The sequence below is a fragment of the Heterodontus francisci genome, chromosome 1 (assembly GCF_036365525.1).
Source record: "Heterodontus francisci isolate sHetFra1 chromosome 1, sHetFra1.hap1, whole genome shotgun sequence".
Lineage (NCBI taxonomy): Eukaryota > Metazoa > Chordata > Chondrichthyes > Heterodontiformes > Heterodontidae > Heterodontus > Heterodontus francisci.
In genome coordinates this window covers 184,848,179-184,869,223 of record NC_090371.1, presented here as the reverse complement: position 1 = coordinate 184,869,223, position 21,045 = coordinate 184,848,179, and the positions used below count along the sequence as shown (strand labels likewise).

General features: G+C 43.0%; 1 protein-coding gene across 7 annotated transcripts in view; it reads left to right on the top strand.

Annotated features, from left to right (window-relative positions):
* Positions 1 to 10,758, top strand: part of ndst3 (N-deacetylase/N-sulfotransferase (heparan glucosaminyl) 3) — a 949,017-nt gene extending 938,259 nt beyond the window's left edge. For all 7 annotated transcript variants that reach the window (XM_068039449.1, XM_068039470.1, XM_068039439.1 and 4 more), the window contains one exon: positions 585 to 10,758. In XM_068039449.1, the coding sequence (XP_067895550.1) occupies positions 585 to 707 (123 nt within the window). In that variant the 3' untranslated portion in view covers positions 708 to 10,758. The remainder of the gene's footprint in view (positions 1 to 584) is intronic.
* The last annotated feature ends 10,287 nt before the right edge of the window (positions 10,759 to 21,045 follow it).

Genomic DNA, 21,045 nt, shown 5'->3' with positions numbered 1-21,045 from the left:
GGACCTCCACCAGAGGGGGGAAGGTGGCAAGAAAAGTGACCATCCAAGCTGTGGGCAGTTTAAAAACAGGCAAACCAGCAATCCTTGAAAGGACTTCTGTTAGCAAAAACGTAAATAAAAATATTTTTGCTCACATGAATGTGGAGCCAGAGGGAGCATTGAAACTGTGGGCCGCTGACGACCACCCATCACAACCCGTTCTCGATCTCTTACTACCCGGACCAAGACCCAGCCCCACCCTGACCTGGTGCTGGTGTCACCACCAGCCGACTGGTGCACTGTCTCCTGGGTCGCCCGTAAACCAATTTTGCCTGGTCCTCTTGCGCAGCAGTTAATCTCGCCGAAGCCTAGGCCCATATTTGAACCTGTAAAAATAAAGCAAAATCTTCACATGGTGCATTAAAATTGTATACATTCATTTTCATGAATGACTGCCCTTAGAAGCATTTGCTGAATAAAAGTTAGTGCTTCAAAATATTTATAAATCAATTATGTACTTACAGCTGCTGATTTTAGGTATCAGATATGTATATTTGGATGAGTTGGAATGATATATTTCTTTTTTTCTTTTTTCCTCTTTGTAGTCCAGAACATTCCTCTCAAGATACTACAAGGACCACAATATTGAGCTGTCCAAGCAGTTCTATAGACTGGGTCTGCCATTGCCATCTTGGCTGAGGGAAGAGCTACAAAAAGTGATGAGATAGTTGTTGTTGAAAAACTGGAAGCAAATAGCAATTGTCCAATTATCAGTCCCAACACACAGCCCCCCACCACCCTCCCTCTCCTAAGCTAGGAGTGACTGCCAAAAATAAAGCAACTTTCTACTATACCTCTACAAACAGAAAGTATTCTTTAATCTTTCCATATGCTGGCATGTGGTATTGTGAAGCTGACAGCAGTCGAGGAAATGTGGGTCAACAGCCTATGGCTGAGTTATATGTTTAACTGGTAACATTTAGTCAGGGTTCAGTCTGCGCCCCCTCCCCTTTCTGAAGATTGAGTGACTTATTGTAAAGACAGAAAAATGTGACTGTTTTTGTAAATGAAACCAGTGCAGTGCTGGTTAACTGTCTGGTATCTGCAGTGAAAACAAAAATTGCACTATGTTACTTTTACTGCCATGCATTTAAATTCATCCAAAATCATAATATCACCATTATAAACTTGTGTTTTAAAATCACTGGAGTTTCCAATCATTTTGGTTTAGTTATTAAGTAATAACTGTTTAAACTGATTACAAACTACCCACCACACAATTTGCCTATGAAATAAGTAGCCTTTCCCTAGGTTTACTGTTTAAGCAAGTTTCCTCAGAAGCTAGCCTACTAATACTCATTTAAATACGTGTGACTGGTTAACTGACCGTCACTAAAGATTCGTTATGCCTCATTTGGGAATAGTCTTTGGCGATATAATCATTAATAAAAAATGTTCTATCCAAAATAAAATCCCAACAAAAACATACAAATGGCACAAAATTAGAACATGCTTGTAGCAGCTGCTGGAAACACTTTTCCTTCTCTGCCAGGATGAAATTGTCACAAAACAAGTGAGATACGCTGAATTTGCAGTACCATATCTACATGACAGTCCCTCCTCTGAGCATTGTGTGATTGTGCTGGATGACCAGTGTATCTCTCTCTTTCTCTCAGACAGACACGTAACTGAAGAATTATACAAATAACTAGTAGTGCATTCATTTTGACTCAATGATGTATCTTTTCAGAAGGATGTAACTGCGGGTATTGCAGAGAAGGGAATGATTTGTGTATGCTACACTACAACATGTAGGTTTGGACTGTAGGCACTTATGATTCAGATACTGAAAAAAATGAAAGGACATGTCTGTGATTTTGATCTCTTTAGACTCTTGTGTAGTGAGCTTGGTAGCTTTGATAAGGAGTGACTTAGCTAAGACTGTTATTGTGAAGTGAAAGCTAGTGGGGATGATTTTCGTCTGCATGCGGTAAATGGGAAGAAGGTGCACACTGCAGTGCCCAGAGGAGTCAGCACGAGGTCAGCTCTCATTATCATGTAGCTCCCAAGCTGCAGAAGCAAAATGTTCTTACAATAAGCAGTTCGCTAATCCAATCCGGAGATGAGACAATGAGCGGTATAGCTGCTCGCCAAACGGCTACAGCCGCAACTTAAAGGAAAAGTGTATTTTTCATTGGGAACAGAATGAAGCAACACCGTGGCCCAGCAGGTAACATGAGTGCTGAATCTACAGCAACGAGTGCATAAACTTTCATATCTGTTATGGTGGAAAGCCCACAAGGGACTGCCACAAAAATGCTCCTAAAGCTCCATCCAGCTTTACCTGATGGAAGCTGAGGATCCCTTTAAGGGTTACTGGAAATGGACACCTTTCAACTTGTACCACCTATGGTTGGTGGGCAAGAGCAGGAACTGGCAGTGTTCAGGCGGACAGAGATAAAAGTGACCTTGGGGTCTAAATGGCACCACTAGCCCCTATTTGCATGTACACATGAGCCTCCTGCCTGTTTCAAATGGGAGCTCTGGCCACCAGAACTCAAGTCCATCTGAAAATTGAAACATCAAAACAGCGGTAATTTGAGGCGGGCTAGCAGCTGCTGCCTTTTGGTTCTACTACAGCCCGGTTCTTGAGCAGAAGTGGGGCAATAGCAAGATGAAAATCACCCCCACTGTTTCTTAAATACCCATCGAAGCATCTTTGTTCAAATTAGGTACCAAAACTGTTTCATCTGCGACTGCAGATAAAGGCTGTGATGTTGACTTTCACTCTTCCTCCCCAACCTTTCCCCATATTTCCTAACAACACTTCAAATAGCATTGAAATTTGCATAGATCTGTGATCAGTGTTTCAAAGTGGCCCCTTAACTGATGTGCGGGTCTCCAGATTCTCGTTGCACTCCAGGGGAACTTTGCTGAAATTAATCCATGTATCTGTACCAGCGTCTTATTACACAAGCAACAAGTAATCCAGCAGCAGCCACACAATAGTGTTTCTCCTGCGAATTTCCAGGTGTGTGAATCCAGCAGAAGAAACTCATCCAAAGGTTATTTGAACTTCAAGCATCAAAGATGAAATTTCCTCTTATTATCTGCAACAGTATCTGTAGTTCGAAAATAACACATTCTCGGATAAGCAACTGCAAAACAAAACATATGCCTTTGTCCTGTTACTCTGTTCCTGGTCTGTCATAAACACCAATATAATCAACCAATGGTCATAGGCAACAGGAATAATCTACAGCACTCAAAATAGATCTATATTGTGAACTGTAGGTACTGACTGTCAATGTTATCATGTGTTTTTTGTTTCAGATATGTACATAATTGATGAATAAGAGATGTCAAGTCTTTAATACTGATATAGCTTGTTGCCCTCAGGAAGATAACTGCTAAATTAATCTGGCTCAGTCTCATAAATTAGCTTATAAAATACAATACAATATGTAGCACAGGAAACAAATAAAATGATATCCTTTCAATTCACACAAATGCATTTGGACTGTAACAAGCTACCTTTGAAACATGTATGAGATAAAAATGGTTTGACCAATAAGGTTCAGCTCATTGAAAATAGAGACCCTATTATATATTTTTACATTGTCCCATCAAATGCAAATATGATTTTGTTGGCCCACAATTTTGTCCTGTTGCTATTTAAACTAATTTTTTGGCATCATGGCAGAATTTTGTGATGCAACAGTTTTGGTTGTTGAAAGAAGGTACATTGAAGTTACCAGAAATGATATTTTACAGATAAGATAGGTGCAAAATTTAATAAGACAGTGTTAAAATGTGGTCATAGAGCCAGTGCTGCAAACATTCTAGGTATTTTTTCTTATTTTTCCCAAGATCTCCTGTACCAAAAGGAACAAGTCACCAAGACCCAATGTAAACAAATAGATTTTACATTGAAAACAATAAAAAAAAAAGCAGGAGTCATCTTTGACCAGTCCTCATTCCTCCAACAATGCACTAATCAAAATGGTGGCTTTGGCAGCTTGTTATTGGAAAAGCCCATTATTGACATATTGGGTCATTTTTCAAATATGCACTGGCAATGGGGAACTTCACCTGCCGAAAATACATATCAGAATAGCACAGCTGTGCTGCACACAATTTTCTAATATGTATTGTCAGTCGATGAGATTCCCCCAACACCAGAACAAACTCAAAACAACTCCGATAAAATCAAGCCCAAAAAATACATCACAAAGTGGGACTGTTACAGACTGATTTTACTGTCTTCGGAGCAACATTTATGTCATCTTTTTTTCTTGCTGCTTATAAACTGAGCCTTCCAACATTCATTCAGTCATTTTTTTTACAGTATTAATCTTAATTGTTTGATATTAATTTATTATCTCATTCACATTGAATGAAATAAAAGCTGGAGAATTTTTCTCAAATTTGAAAAATGGCGATTGATAGTTTTACTCAAAGTAGCATGCATCAGCCAGTGTGAAGCAGTCGGTCTTTATAAAGCACTTTTTAAAAATATGATTTCACTAAGCAGTGAAACTTTAGCAATGATATATGCTATCTAAATACATAGAGCCTTGATGAACAGTTACAGTGGCGCAGTGGTTAGCACCGCAGCCTCACAGCTCCAGGGACCCGGGATAGATTCAGGTACTGCCTGTGCGGAGTTTGCAAGTTCTTCCTGTGACCGCGTGGGTTTTCGCCGGGCGCTCTGGTTTCCTCCCACAGCCAAAAACTTGCAGGTTGATAGGTAAATTGGCCATTGTAAATTGTCCCTAGTGTAGGTAGGTGGTAGGGAATATGGGATTACTGTAGGGTTAGTATAAATGGGTGGTTGTTGGTGGCACAGACTCGGTGGGCCGAAGGGCCTGTTTCAGTGCTGTATCTCTTAAAAAATAAATAAATAACAACAGCTTGCATTTTTATAGCACCTTTAAAGTAAAATAAATCTGCATTCTCCTTACCTGAAGCACATTAGGGGTAATTTTAAGATCCCACACTCCCACAGAGGGCCAATGCTCATAGGAAGTGCAGGTTAGAGAATTGTGGCATTCAATCTCTGACTCATAGGGGGGGATTTTATGCTCTCCCCTGTGGTGGGTTTGGAGGTGGGGAGAGCATAAAATGCGGTGTGATGGTGGCTAGGGGTTTGGGGGGGGTGCGGTGACAGAATTAAGTCTGGGGCGGGAAGGCCTGTGATTGGCCTTCTGGCCACACCACCAGTTAAGGCCCTTAACTGGGCAATTAATGTCCAATTAAGGGCCTTGTCCCACTGCTGCAATTAGCCATGTCACCACACGGGAAGCACGGCACGACAAATTGTGCAGGCTGCTTGCTGGCTCCAGGGCGTGGGGGTGGGGGGGCCTTATTAAAAAGCACAGTAACTGAATGACGGACCCGGCATCAAGAATGGCGGGCCCACTGAGAGCCACCCCGCTGCCCTTGCAAACCACCCTCCTATATCCCCCTCCCCTGTGAGACCCCTCCCACCTTAACCTACCAATGACCTGGGTCCAGCAATGCTCCTGGGCCACAGGTACGTGCTCCACTGGCAGCAGTCACCGCCTCTGTGGTGGAACTGCTCTGTGGAAGAGCTGCCAGCCTCCGATTGGCTGGCAACTTTCCAAGGGTGGGACTTCCATCGCTGGGGTTCTTGATCCCGTGAAAGGCCCGTCGCTGTCCACTTATTGTCTAATTGGCACTAGATTCGAGGGGACTTCCACAGAAGGGGCAACGTGGGATGCTTGTCATCGGTTTTTCCGAATGTCGAGGCCCCTGTCACCAGCATAAAATCCCAGCTATAGTCCTAGGGAGCCCATCTCCTGATGAAGGGTATAGGGTTAAAGAAAGAATCATATTGTCCCTAATTATAGGCCTCTCAATCTTGATCAATAAAAAATGATGTAATAGCAATTTTAGAAGTGGATATAGTGTGCATTATTTCCTGATGGTCTTTGGGCTTAGATTGGTACATTTTCCAGCATCATGCAGTAGTCTTTTATGTGTGTGTGTGTGTGTGTTAATTTTTTTAATGTATTTTGTCATGTGTTTCCATCAAGTGAAGATAGAAAACAATTAAATGGTGAATTATTATGTTTGTAATCCATTACCAAAATAATATACTTGATTTTTGACTCTTATTTCAAGATGCTTCTTGCTACATCACTTTTTTAAATTAATGTTATATTAGCTGATGAAAAATATTCCTTTGTCTGCTTTTTTAGCTTAAGTATTAATCCATTTATTTTAAACTGGTTAACACTTGTATTAAAATTATGTATACAGGGTCATACAAATGTGCTAAACATTCATCTGATAACAGAAGCAACAGTACTTTGTCGGTTTCGGGTTGAAATTTTATGTCAGGTTGGAGGCCCTGTCCACCGGCTTAAAATTCGGGGGCGAGCCCGCCTCCACTGGGCCTGGGAGCCCTACAGAGGTTTTACATGGCCCAGGCCCTTAATTGACCTTGGGCGGGACTTCTGCCCCTCTAAGGCAGGAAGTCGCGCCTCCAGGAGCTGCCCTCCAATCAGGGGACTGGCAGTTTCTCAGTCCCAGCAGCACCACCGGGAGCAGTGGCCACTGCTGGGACTGCATCCAGCTTCAGGAAGATTGTGGACACCGGCACCAAAAAAGGTAAGTGGGGTTTTGGACCTCGCCAGGGACAATCGGCTGTGTGGGGGTCAATCAGGAGGGCGGTGGGAGGTGCACTAGCTGGGGTGGCAGGAACTGCTGGGTATGTCCTCTATGTGGCTCAGGAAGGCCCCTCCTCGGACCCACAAGGAGGCTGCCACAGCTGACAAAGTGCCCGCCCACCTCTGGTAACATTCCAGAGGCTGTGTGAGAAGGCCCCTAAGTGGCAATTAATTGGTCATTTAAGGGCCTCAATTGGCCTGTGGTGGGCGAGCTGTTTCTCACTTCTCCCAATGCTCATAAAATTGCAGTGGGTGCGGGAAGGCGACAGAATGGCACCCCCCAACTCCCACACAATTCTACGCCCCCCTAACCCCCCCCCCCCCCACCCCAGCACCACCTCCATCCCGCTCCTGTGGGGGGGTGTAAAATTCTGGCCCTGGTCTCAAAATGAATCGCTATTAATGTAATAGAGTAAAATAGCTCTTCATTAGAGTAACTGTCTTCCTGCAGTCTTTTTAAGAAGATGGCCCACACCACCATAACTCTGTGTCATGTGTTGTCTAGTGTTTTTAACTAGGACCTGAACAACTTCTTTAGACCCCCATAAGGGAAGTGGTGCCCATTCAGGTTCAGAACATGAGATTTGCCAGGTTTGAGATTAGAAGTGTTGTTCCGTTGTCATTTCTCTTTATTCCTTCGTCATTTCATAATTATTCTATGGACCTCTTGGAATTTGTATTCAACCAAATGAAACATATAACAATCAGCTGATTGAATATGGTTTGGAAAAAATCTTAAATGAGAGCCTTGCCTGCCAATTAAAACTGGGTGAGATGGCTGATTTCAGAAATGCGTGGGGATAAATCTATTTGTGTGTGGAACATATATTGGTGAGGACCAAGCTTAAGATTCTATATTATCAATCACACCTTTTCCTCCAAAACAAAGGAATGGAATATAAAAGTAGGGAAGTTTTGCTACAGTTGTACAGGGCGTTGGTGAGAACACATCTGGAGTACTGCATACAGTTTTGGTCTCATTGCTTAAAAAGGGATATAATTGCATTAGAAGCAGTTCAGAGAAGTTTCACTCAACTGATTCCTGGCAGGAAGGGGTTATCTTATGAGGAAAGGTTGGACAGGTTGGGTCTGTATTCATTGGAGTTTAAAAGAATAAGAGATGATCTTATTGAAACATATAAGATCCTAAGGGGTTTGACAGGGGTGTATGCTGAAAGTATGTTTCCCCTTATGGTAGAGACTAGAACTAGAGGACACAGTTTAAAAATTAGGGGTTTCCCACTTAAGCTGAAGATGAGGAGAATTTTTTTCACTCAAAGGGTTGTTAGTCTGTGGAATTCTCTTCCCCAGAGAGCAATGGAAGCTGGGTCGTTGAATATTTTTAAGGTTGAGTTAGATAGATTCTTGATTGACAAGGTAATCAAAGGTTTTCGCTGGTAGACAGGAAAGTAGAGTTGTGGCCACAATCAGTTCAGTCATAATCTTATCAAGTGGTGGAACAGACTCGAGGGGCCAAATGGCCTACTCCCGCTCCTAATTCATATGTTAGTGTGTAAAAAGAATGCATAGAAACAGGAGTAAGCCATTGAGCGCTTTGAGCCTGTTCCGCCATTTGGTTAGATCATGGCTAATCTGTACCTCAACTCCATTTACCCACCCTCTCTCCATATCCCTTGATACCTTTACTTAACAAAAATCTGTCAATCTTAAACTAAAACAATTCAATTGACCCAGTACCCATAGCCTTTTGTGGTCGAGTGCTCCAGATTTCCACTGCCCTTGCATGAAAATAGGCTTCTTGATTTCACTCCAAAATGGCTTACCTCTAATTTTAAAATGATGCCCTCTTGCTCTGAATTCCCCCACTAGAGGAAATACTTATTCTATATCTACTTTTCAAATCCTTTTATCATTTTAAACACCTTGTTGAGATCACCCCTCAGCCTCAAAGGAATACAAACCAAGTCTTCGCAACTTGTCCTCATAATCTAAGCCCCTAACCCCTAATATAATTCTGGTGAATCTGCTCTGTATCCCTTCCAAAACCAATATGTTTTTTCCAAGGCAAAGTACTGCAGGTACTGGAAATCTGAATTATAAACAGAAAATACTGGAAATACTCAGAAGGTTAGGCAACTGATGCAGCTTGACCTGCTGAGTATTTCCAGCCTTTTCTGTTTAACTTTCCTGAGGTTCGATGCCCCAAACTGAAGACGGTACTCCATATGGGGTCTAACCAAGGCTCTGTGCAACTGAAGCATTACTTTCTTATTTCTGAATACCCTTCACAACCACAGAGGAGATCCAGTAAACTTGGATAAATGTTTACAGGGGAAATAAAACATTATCACTCTTTTCATTGACAAATGTTGATGCAGGGTCAAAGTCCCTATGCCGGACAACATCAATGTTGGAAAGAGTAGGTTTGGGAATATGAGGTAAATCAGGGAGTTTCAATTCAGTGACTCCCAAGCTGTGTTTCAAGCTTGAAGTTTGTATGCGGAAAGAGAGAACGAGAGATACAGATCTCCACAGTCTTGAGATTCTGTGGAAGAATGGATTACAACAGGTGATTAAGCAATGACTCTTGAGTGATTCTGCAATTTGCCACTTCTTATGGGGAACAGCAAAAGTAGAGATTTCCTGAGATGCAATTCCTTCATTATAATCCTATAATATACGTTCATGCTGTATAGGATTCTTTCTTTCTTTTGGGCCTCCTTATCTCGAGAGACAATGGATACGCGCCTGGAGGTGGTCAGTGGTTTGTGAAGCAGCGCCTGGAGTGGCTATAAAGGCCAATTCTAGAGTGACAGGCTCTTCCACAGGTGCTGCAGAGAAATTTGTTTGTCGGGGCTGTTACACAGTTGGCTCTGCCCTTGCGCCTCTGTCTTTTTTCCTGCCAACTACTAAGTCTCTTCGACTCGCTACATTTTAGCCCCGTCTTTGATATGAATATTGGTATTGCTAAGAATTCACTGCTAAGTATCCGAATATCAAATAGTTTGTTAATGTTTTGAAAAACATTGATACTTTTACTGTGATTAATTTTTTCAGGAGCTAAAGTATTTTTTAAATGTAGCAAATCCAGCTCCTGTGATATGTCACAGTTTTAAAATTGCTGTCTGCAATGAAGTGGTGCAGGAAGACTGGGTATCTTTCTGCCAGTAATAGATCAGTGCCACACTGTGCTGGACCAGTCTGGTTTATTATTACCAATAGTTTAGCAGCTTAGTTTATTGTTAATGACATGGCATATTGGTGGAATTATGAAGTAGTGTGCAGGCAGCAAACAGCGAAGTCAGGTATAAAAGTGGATACGGCATGAATAAAAGGGGAAGTAGGACCCTTTGGCGAGAAAGTGGATCTACAGTTCATATGTTCCCATTCTAGCTTTGATATCAGTACATAGATACTGAGTACAAATCCATGTGTTGGAGCTGTCAATCACTTTGCACATTCCAAAGCCCATTGTATTGCATATATAACTGGCTGCAGGGCAACTGAGTGGAATTTGTCTTCAATTCTGTGAAAGCAGGTAGAGGTGTTGTGATCATTTATTTTTTGAGACAATTATGCATTTCTTTTCATATTTAGTTTGATCTGTATCTCCATCCCTTTTCAACCCAACATTATTTTAATCTGAAGCAAACAGAAATAATGTTCCAAATGAATTTGCATTATGAACAACTTTATACAGCTCATTATTCTGTTACTGTCATTTACTAAAACTATATGAACAAAATCATTAAAATTATATTAGACAAGTTAATTAATTCCATTAGTTTTTTTTTCCTAAATCTACATCCTAAATTCTACACTCTGCCGTGACATTTTTTTAAATTAAACCTTCTAATTCTGAGCTTCTATGCCCTTTCAAGGTAGTTAGATATTCTGGCATAAGGTCTGATATACACAAATATGCTGTATATAAAATTGTATATTTGCAGTCATGTCTGTGTGTTGGAGGAGTTGGGATCAAAGAAAAATGTACTATTGAGACCATCAGTGTAGCGCAAATAGGTGTGTATGTACATTAGACTATCTGGAAGTGAATTCTGGTAATCTATTGGTTTGTGTACTACAGTTTAATAACCTGTATCTCGTTTGATGATGAACAGCCTGTGTAAAATAAATAAATCAACTGTTTCATTTGATTCATTGCTTCTGATTTTTTCTTTAACTCATTTGAAAAATATTGCATTGAATTCAGTTTAAATTACAGTAACTTGAATTCACATTGTATTATTTGGTTGACTGATATGTATTGAACTACAAAGTACAGCTCTCCTTTAGTGTGTTAGTTGTGTAAGTAGCTGAGGCACACAAAGCAGGAAGGTTCAATCACCAATCTCAGCAATCCCTCGGATCAGGAGATGAAAATCAGTTGGGGCTCCCATGGATGACCGTCCATGTTTGTAGTCATTGCGTGAAACCAACATCAGGCTCATCTGTGAGGCCCTGTGCAGTTGAATGGCCTTCTGAAATTCCCTGTATCAGCTTCCACTTTTGGGTGAGGTACCGAAGGACAATAGGTGGGCCTATACCCCAGCAAGGGATGTGTACCTTTAGGTAAGATGGGGAAGGGAAGAAGAAGGTTGAAAAACAAAAAAGATTCCATGATCTGGCACTGCTGAGGGTTGGAGGCTTGGGGGTAGGGGTCACAGAGAGAACATCTCAGGAAAATGTGGGCATCAACCATTATCATCAATTTTTATTAGATACAGATCCAGAATTTGTTTAGAAAATAAAGGTGTGTTAAATGGGCACAAAGTTATTAGTGTGCAACATACCCAGCAATTTGTGGCGAGGAAGAGAAATGGTGTGAGTAGCAAAAATGTGTTCTTGCTGTCCATCTCCCTATTAGTGTTAAGTTGCTGAATTTGTGCTGTTAAAAAAAATTAAATGAGCCGCAGAAAGTTATGGCTGGTACTGAACAACATTAGAACCCTTTTAATGATGAGATGTGTGTTCCTGCAATGCCACTCAACCTTGGAAGCCCAAAAAATCTGGATTATTACCCAAACCACAGGCAAATTGGCATATAGACGGACAGATCAGGAGAGTTAACATGTGGCTCAATGGCTGGTGTGGGAAGGAGAGGTTCCTTTTCATAGACACTGACACCAGTACAGGGACAGGAAGGAGCTGTACTGATGGAATGGGCTACATCTGAATCAGAATGGGACCAATGACTGGGCAAAAATGGTAAATAGGGACGTGCAAAGGCTTTAAACCATTACGATGGGAAAAGGGATTTACAAGAAATTAAAGAAGCCTAAATATAAACAAAAGAGGAAAGGAGAGCATAGGTCAGATTAAATTAAGGGCATAAATAGAGTTAGAGAACAGGAGTCTAAAAAGATGGCAGCGCAATGGCTGGCTGCACAGCCTCACAGCTCCAGCGACCCGGGTTCGGTTCTGGGTACTGCCTGTGTGGACTTTGCAAGTTCCCCCTGTGACCGTGTGGGTTTCCTCTGGGTGCTCTGGTTTCCTCCCACATGCCAAAGACTTGTGGGTTGGTAGGTAAATTGACCATTGTAAAAAAAATTGCCCCGAGTGTATGTAGGTGGTAGGAGAATTGAGGGAAGGTGGGGATGAGAGAGGGGAAAAAATGGGATTAATGTAGGATTAGTATAAATGGGTGGTTGATGGTCAGCACAGAGTCGGTGGGCCGAAGGACCTGTTTTGGTGCTGTATCTCTCCATGACTCTATGGTTAAAAATAAAGTGAGGGTAACTGCTATTAAAATTAGATAAGCTATATAGCATTGCACACAGTGGGTTGGATTTAGTGCGGCTGTTTGGAGTGGGAATGGTGGCGTGGGGGCACGGAGAATCATGTCGGATGCATCCACCCGGAAATCTGACGTTGTGACATCAGTTCCAGAGTTAGTCAGCAACAGAAGGCCTTGGCGCGACAGGAATGCAATTTAAATTGCTGAACACTTAGTTTTAGTACATTTGCATCTAATTCATCGCAATTTAATGGGGCGGGTTTCGAATTAAGTGGACAACAGGCAGCTCTTGCGTGCCTTCAGATTCCCAGCCATTGAAAGCTGGCAGCACCGAGGTGAGGCCTCAGTGCTGCAACAGGTAGGCAGCCTTGACCAGCACTGGTAGGGGAAGAGTGGGGCGAGTGGAGGCCACTGTTGACCTACAGTGCTGTGTGTCTGCTGGGGAGGGCGGGGAAGCGGGGGGTGGTTGTGGTCTGCAAAGGGGGGTAGGGGCTAGGGTTTGGATGGCTGTATTGGGTGTCCAAACAATTGGGTGAGACGGTTATGTGCCCATACTGCTGGATGAGAGGGTCAGCTATCAGCAAGGGTGGGCACTGAGCGCCATCAGGGAGTTTGCCAGGAGAAGTTGCAAAGGCACAGCTGCCAAGGCAGGGTCATCTCTGCATCGATATCGCTCTGGAGGCCTACTGGTCACCTGGCATGGTTCTCTTACACCCTGCCTTTTGGACTCCTGTGGCATGATGCAGCACCTCTGACAGAGGGAGGGCCAGAAGGAAGCTACGCCTGCCAATGAAGCTCCATGATAAGAGCAACATCAGCTGGCCGTGCCACAAAGGGAAGGGTCCACCTGTGCCAGACAGTGTGCCAGACTCAAATCAGCTACCACCAAATGTCCGAGGGCCATTGTCAGCAAAGACTACAGCTCTCCAGGGAGACCAACACCAATTTATGCACCCTGCTGTAGGATGAGTTGATACCTATGGGATTTGGGGTCACCCTATGCCAGTGGCCCTGAAGATCACATTGCACTGAATTTTTACATGTCTGGATCATTCCAAGGATTCACCAGAGACGTGTGGGGTCTCTCAGGCAACAGTTGACCGCTGCATCAAGGAGGTGACCAATTCCACGTTCAAGAGGGTCAGTGACTATGTGAACTACCGGACTGACCCTGACAGTCAGACCGAGAGGACCATCAGATTCGGGGCCATCGCTGGATTCCCCCGGGTGTAAGGTGTGATAGATTGTATGTATGCGGCCATCAAAATTCCAACGGACCAGCCAGCTGCCTTCATCAACAGGAAGGCCTTTCATACCGTCAACGTTGAATGGGTCTGCAACCATCGAAAGCTTTTCCTGCAGGTGTGTGGTCGCTTCCCGGGAACCAGCTACAATGCCTATATACTTCAACAGTCCCAGGTGCTACTGCTTTTCAGGCCCCCCGCTCGCCTTCAAGGATAGATTCTCAGGCTTAAGGGCTACCCATTGAAGACATTGTTACTGACGCCTGTGAGGAACCCTCGCAATGCACTGGAGGAGAGGTACAGCACCTGCCATGGCTCCACCTGAGTGACCATCAAGCAGGCCATTGGCCTGCTGAGGATGTGATTCTGGTGCCTCAATCGATCTGGTGGAGCGCTGCAGTATGTCCCAGTAAGGTTTTGCATCTTGTTGTGGTCTGCTGTGCTCTGCATAATCTAGCACTGCAGAGGGCAGAGACCTTACATGATGAGGACACGATCGAACAGCATTCCTCCACCAATGAGGAGGACACGGGGGAGGGAGAGAAGCAAGCAGCACCGGATATTGAAGCCAGGTAGATTGAATGACGGGACAAGGAGGCAAGAGACAGTCTTGTAATTACCTGATTCCATGTCACTCACAATAAAAACAATAACGACTCACTTGAATGCATGCAGTTTGTTGCTTCTTTTCTATTTGTGTTCCATGCCGAGCATCCAGCTGAACCATGCACTATGGCCCTTGGGCAATCATATTCAAATGAGGGCTGTGCCTACATTGGCATCCACTACAGGGGAAGGGTGATGTCAACAGCTCACAACTAATGCATGATAGATTATTCATTTATGCACAATGAAGGTTAATTTCTTAGAGAAAATAACTTCATATGGTGCAGCAGATGTCAATTTCAAACATCCGTGAACCCCCAAGTGCCTCTGAGTGCTTCTAGGAGGTGTGAACCTGTCGCTAGCAGCTGGGCTGGAGGCAGGCTGGTGATCAGGCATGGTGCCTGAGGCATGGAAGGTCTGGCTGCCTGGGGGTGTCTTGGACTGGTGCAGGACTTTCCTCAGGCATCATGGCTGATGGAGCTGGGCTCACTGACGGAGGGGCTGAGGAACCGCAGTCCACACTCAGAGTGCCCTGAGAGGAGACCCCAGCTGTGGGGTTCAGCCTCTTCTCCTCCCTTTCAAGGCTTTTTTGAGCCTTCCTGTTCACCAGAGAAGGATGGGAAGCTGGAGAAGACTTCAGGCAGCTTGTCCTTCTTTCGCCTTGCCACTGCTGCGTCAAGTTCATGGCCAAAGCAATGGTGTGCAGGGCTGCGCGCATTGATGGGATCTGGGGGAAGTCACCATCCTCTCGAGGAAGCCATGCATTCATAGGCCTGAGGCATGGCAGCACTCATGTCATGCATGACTCCTCCATCTTCTGTTCATGGCTGTGCATGATGTTACGCCAGTGTGTTTTGTTGAATGATAATTTTCTTTGGTCCACTGACTGGAGATATGAATTTATATTTTTTTAAGACATTTGTAAAAAGACAAGCTGCCAGCAAAGTCATCCTGTCAGCTTAAGATGATCACCTAGTTTGCTACACTGCATCGTACATTGCAAAGGACTGTGAGGAGAGAGATGAAATGTCTGCTCAGCTCCCAGCAAGAACCAAGACCCAGGAAGTTTAAAGGAAATACTTGTTCTCTCAGCAAGCAGAGAAATACCTATAACTACTATTTTGAATAACTGAGTGACTGTCATGTGGCAAGCCCCTCCCCATCAATGGTTTTAAGCTGGTGTTTTTCTCTGCAGCAGAGGAGAAGCAACTGGACTCTGACATGAGCAGACCCTAAGTGGGGGTCCCTCTCTGTCTCTTTCTCTCCATTTCAGCTTTAAAGCCTTCAAATCCTGCTTATTGACTGACAATCTTTGCATACTGTGGCTACAATCAGAAACACCGTTGGAGGAAATCATCCACATTGCTGTCTCTGAGATCCACCGAACCAGTCATCTATCTCTTCAAACTAAAAGCCTCACGGTCACTGAATTCAGCTAGAAGCCAGCTGAATCACCAATCTCCACAGACATATGAACATACGATATAGGAGCAGGAGTAGGCCACTCGGCCCTTCGAGCCTGCTTCACCATTCAATAAGTTCATGGCTGAACTGATTACTCCACATTTTCACCTACCCCCAATAACCTTCCACCCCCATGCTTATCAAGAATCTATCTACCTCGGCCTTAAAGATATTCAAAGAGTCTGTTTCCACCGTCTTTTGAGGAAGAGAATTCCAAAGACTCATGACCCGCCTCATCTCTGTCTTAAATGGACGACCCCTTATTTTTAAACAGTGACCCTTAGTTCTGGATTGTCCCACAAGGGGAAATATCCTTTTTACATCCGCCCTGTCAACACTCCTCAGGATCTTATATGTTTCAATCAAGTCATCTCTTACTCTTCCAAATTCCAGCGGATACAAGCCTAGCCTGTCCAACCATTCCTCGTAAGACAGCCCGTCCATTCCAGGTATTAGTCTAGCAAACCTTCTCTGTACTACCCCCAATGCAACACAGACTGTATATCTTTTGTTTTATGGACTCGATCTCAACCAATCTACCTTTCCCCACTCTGTAACCTATTTGTGTGTAAACCTCTAGTGTGTGTGTGTGTGAGAGTGGAAGTTGGCATGTTGTTTATTAATTTTATTAGTTTGGTTTAGGTACAATAAAGTTAACGTCTTTCTTTGATAACTGAAGAAAACTTGTCCAATTAGTTCCTGTTATGATCAGACCAAGTAACTAATCAAACACCTACTGAATTGGTCAGTACATCCACTTTAAGGAAAAATTAAACCCGTTATGGTCAAACAAGGAGAGGGAAAAGAGGGAAGCCCTTCGACCCCTCCTCACTTAAACATAACAATGGCGTCTGGCATCTCCACCAGATGTTGCCTTACCTCTCTCTGCAATTCCAGCATGCCCTGTGCTGTCAACACCAGAGGCTCGTCATGGGCCTAGATACCCACAGTCCTCCAACTGTCAGAGGCCTTGGCTGTCTGAGCCTCAGCTAGCTACTCGGGCGCGTATCTGGTGCTATCATCAGCTTGTGACCCTGATTCTACAGCCAAGCGGAAACTCACTGAGGTAAAAGTATCTGCGAAGGTGGAAGGTGCAGGAGAGTCATGGGACAGTGCTTCCTCTGACTGATCCTCCTCAGAGGTTGACAGCTGTCCCTCTTCTGCTGCAATTTCCTGTGGACACCAACCTGCATGACAGAACACAAACATGTGTGGTTTGGCTGTGCAGATATCGTCATTACAACCATGTGTGAAGTGGGTCTCCAGAAGTGAACTGTATGTCATCACCCTCTTGCACGGAAACTCCAGTCTCTCCATCAGATATGGAATGGCCACCCTGGGTCCTCACTAATTCTAGTGCCTTCTCCTCTGCTTTGGAGAGAGGCCGCAGATCTGGGATGTCTCCACCAGTCCAGGCTGTCTCTCTCTTGTCTCTCTTGTCTTGCAAGTGGAACGAGGTCATACTTTGCAGGGAGATCAATGTGATAGTTCTGCTAGTGGTAGCCCCTCATCCTCTACTGGTGTATCTCATATAACTGATGCTCTGCTCACACTAAGGGGAGTGAATGGGGGTGAGCTGTGAAAGAAGGTGGTCTCTGGCTGAGATGCAGCCATGTTTCTGTCAGGGTGAGGTGATACCTAACCCCCTCTGCCAGCGCAACTGTAGTGCCTCCCTCCCCATGTCCCACTTCCTCCTGCATAGCCACTTGCAATCACTAAAAAGGAGAGAGTCATGGAGAAGTCACTTTGGTAGAACAAAGGAGGTCATTGATCCTCTTGTGGAACAGGACCCGTGTCTGCGGGGTGACCCCACAGCTGCTGACCTCCTCAGCTATCTCTGTCCGGGCTTGCTTGGTCAGGTGGGAGGAACTCTTCTTGCCAAATCTGGGGAAGAGGACCTCCCACCTTTCCCTTGCAGCCTGGAGGAGAATCTCAAGGGAGGCATTGCTAAACCGTGAGGCTACTCTGTGTCTTGCCTCTGCCATCCTGTGGGGTCTGTCTCCGAGGGGGTCCTGAGTTACTGCAACACCGGTCTCACTAGTGAACAGCAAGCAGCAAATCAGTCCAAGGCAGCAATACAAGCAGGATTGGCAGGGATTTAAATATAGTGTGACATCGGAGTCATCCACTGTCGTATTTGATATCTCACATCCTGCCCCGCTGTCAGATTGGCCAGGCCCGCACTGCCATTATGTAAAGAGGCCGTCCCTGTGTGATCACAGTGGGCCAGTTGCCCATGTGATTGGGGGGAATGGTGCTCATTTCTGGGTCTGATGCTGGGACCTAAATTCAACCCAGTTTTGGCAATAAAGCAGGGAAACTGGAGGCAATATTACTTTGTGAGGAACCAAATATAGGAGGGAATACTGAGATATAGCTACAGAAAAATCAGGGATTAAGATATTTAACATACTTAGAAAAGACAGAGGGGGAAAAAGAGGAGGTGGAATAGCTATACTTATTACAAATAGCATAATGGCAGTAGAAAAAAAAGTTATGCAGCTACCAGTAAGACAGAAATAGAATCCATGTGGATAGAGATAAAAGATAATAAAGGATCAATCACACTAATAGGGGTAGTCTAGAGATCACCTAATAGTGCAAGGGAGGTGAAGGAAGAAATATGCAGACAAATTGGGGAAATAAGTAAAAGCATAGAATAATAATCATGGGGGATTTCAACTACTGTGAAATTAATTGACCTGAAGAGGTAGGTATAGGAGATAGAGGAATGGAGTTGCTACAATGTGTATAGGACTCCATTCTAACCCAGAATGTAAGAAGCCCAACAAAGGAGGATTTGCTACTGGATCTAGCAAGGGGGAATGAACCAGAGCAAATGAGAGAAGTAAATGTAGGGGAACATCTAAGCAATAATATGGTTTAAGATTATAATTCAGAAGGACATAATATGACAAACAGCAGTGTAATAGATGGGAAAAAAGCTGATCTTAATGGTTGGAGAATAGAACTTGAGAAAATAAAATGGACAACAATATTGGCAAATAAGGAAAAACATTTAAAATGGGGTTCAACAGCCTCCAGGAAAAATACATTCTGCTAAAAAAAAAAAGTGCAAACTAAACACTACTGAGACACCTTGGATAAATAAGGACATAAGGGAAAAAATGGGGGTAAGGAAAAAGGTTGACATTAGCACATAAAGAGCAGAGGAGAGCATGACAAGGGAGAATGCAAAAAGTTTAGGAGGGGAGTCAAAAAAAATTAGGAAGGCAAAGAGGAACAATGAAATTAAATTATCAAGGACGATAAAACAAAACATTAAAATATTCCACAGGAATACAAATAAAAAAATATCAGATTGGGAATAGGACTGATTAAAGCAATGCTGGAGAAGGCTGATATATTAAAGAACTACTTTGGTTCAGTATTTACCAGGGAGACAGATCATGACATTGGAAGATAAGATTAGAAATAATATAACCATATTTAAAATAAAAAAGGAGAAATAATGAATAAGTTAATCAAGCTCAGAGAGGATAAAACCCCTGATCTGGACAGATTGTATCTGAACATTTTAAAAGTATCTAGGGAAAGGTTAGAAGAGATACTGTTACACATATTTAACAATTCATTCGAAAAAAGTGTAATGCCAGATGACAGCTGGAAAGCTAACTTTATGATTATATTTAATAAAAAAGATGGAACTGGTCCAGAGAACTATAGGCTAGCCAACTGAACATCGGGGGTAGGAAAGATAATGGAGTCCCTACCAAAGCAGAAAATAGAAAACATCTAGAAACCAAAGAATGAATAGTTGGCATGGAGTTCAAAAGGGAAAGTATGCTTGACCAACCTCATTTAATTCTTTGAAGACGTAACAGAAAGAGTAAACAAGGGTAATGTAGTGGGTGTAATATAACTAGATTTCCAAAAGACCTTCAATAAGGTACCACATAATTGACTAATGAATAAGGTCAGAGCATGTAAAGTCAGGAGACAAGTAGGATAGCTATTCAAAGTGGCAGAACGTTCACAATTTATATTAATGATTTAGACTTTGGAATCAAAAACACAATTTTTAATTTGCAGATGACACAAAATTTAGTGGTGAGGGATAGTCAATACTGAGGAGAGCTACAACAAATTATAAGAAGACATTAATAGACTTGAAGAATGGGCATGGAATGGAAAATGAATTTCAACATAATCAAGTGTGAGGTATTTCATTTTCGAAAGCAAAATAAGGAATTCACATATTATTTGGAAACTGAGAATCTCAATAGGGTAGAGGAACAAAAAGATCCTGACAGCAAAAATAAATAAATAACTAAAAGTAACGACACAGGTTAATAAGGCCTTAAAAAAAGCAAAGCAAGCACTACAGTTTATTTCTAGAGGAATAAAATTGGAAAGTAGAGAAGTTGTGCTAAACTCATATCAAGCCTTGGTTAGACTGGCGCAGACACGATGGGCCATGTGGCCTCTTTCTGTGTCGTAAACGTTCCATAATTCTAACTTTCTATGATTCTATGACCACACTCAGGAACATAGAAAACGTATGGCACAGAAGAAGGCCATTCAAACATTGGGGCTGTGCCAGCTGAAAGAGTTATCTAGTCTAATCTCACTTTCCAGCTCCTGGTCCGTAGCCTTATAGGTTATGGTACTTTAAATGCATATCCAAGTTTTTTTATATGTGACGAGTGTTTTTGCATCCACCACCCTTTCAGGCAATGAGATTCAGACCACCACCACCCTCTGGATCAAACAATTTTGCCTCAACTCATCTCTAATCCTTCTACCAATTACTTTATATCTATGCCCCCTGGTTAACTCTGTTAAAGGAAATAGGTCTCTCCTATCCAATCGATCTAGGCCCCTCATAATTTGATACACCCCAATTAAATCTCCCCTCAGCCTGCTCTGTTCCAAAGAAAACAACCCCAGCCTATCTAATCTTTACCCAAATGCCTTCTTAACTACCTTATCTACCTGACCTTACATTCAGAGATCTGTGGATGTACACTTCAAGGTCCCTCTTTTCCTCTGTGCTTGTCAATATCCTACCATTTATTGCATACTCCATTGCCTATTTTACCTTCTCCAAATGCATTCTTTCCCACTTCTCTGGATTGAATTCCATTTGCTACTTTTCTACTCAACTGACCAATGCATTGATACCTTGCTGCAGTCTACAGCTTTCTTCTTCACTATCAACAACACGGCCATTTTTGTATCATCTGCAAACTTCTTAATCATGTCCCCTATATTTAAATCTAAATTATTGATATATACCATGAAAAGCAATGGACCTCAGGCTGAGCACTGTGGAACCCCATTGAAAACAACTTTCCAGTCACAAAAAACAAATTGTGTATAGTTCTGGTATCCATGT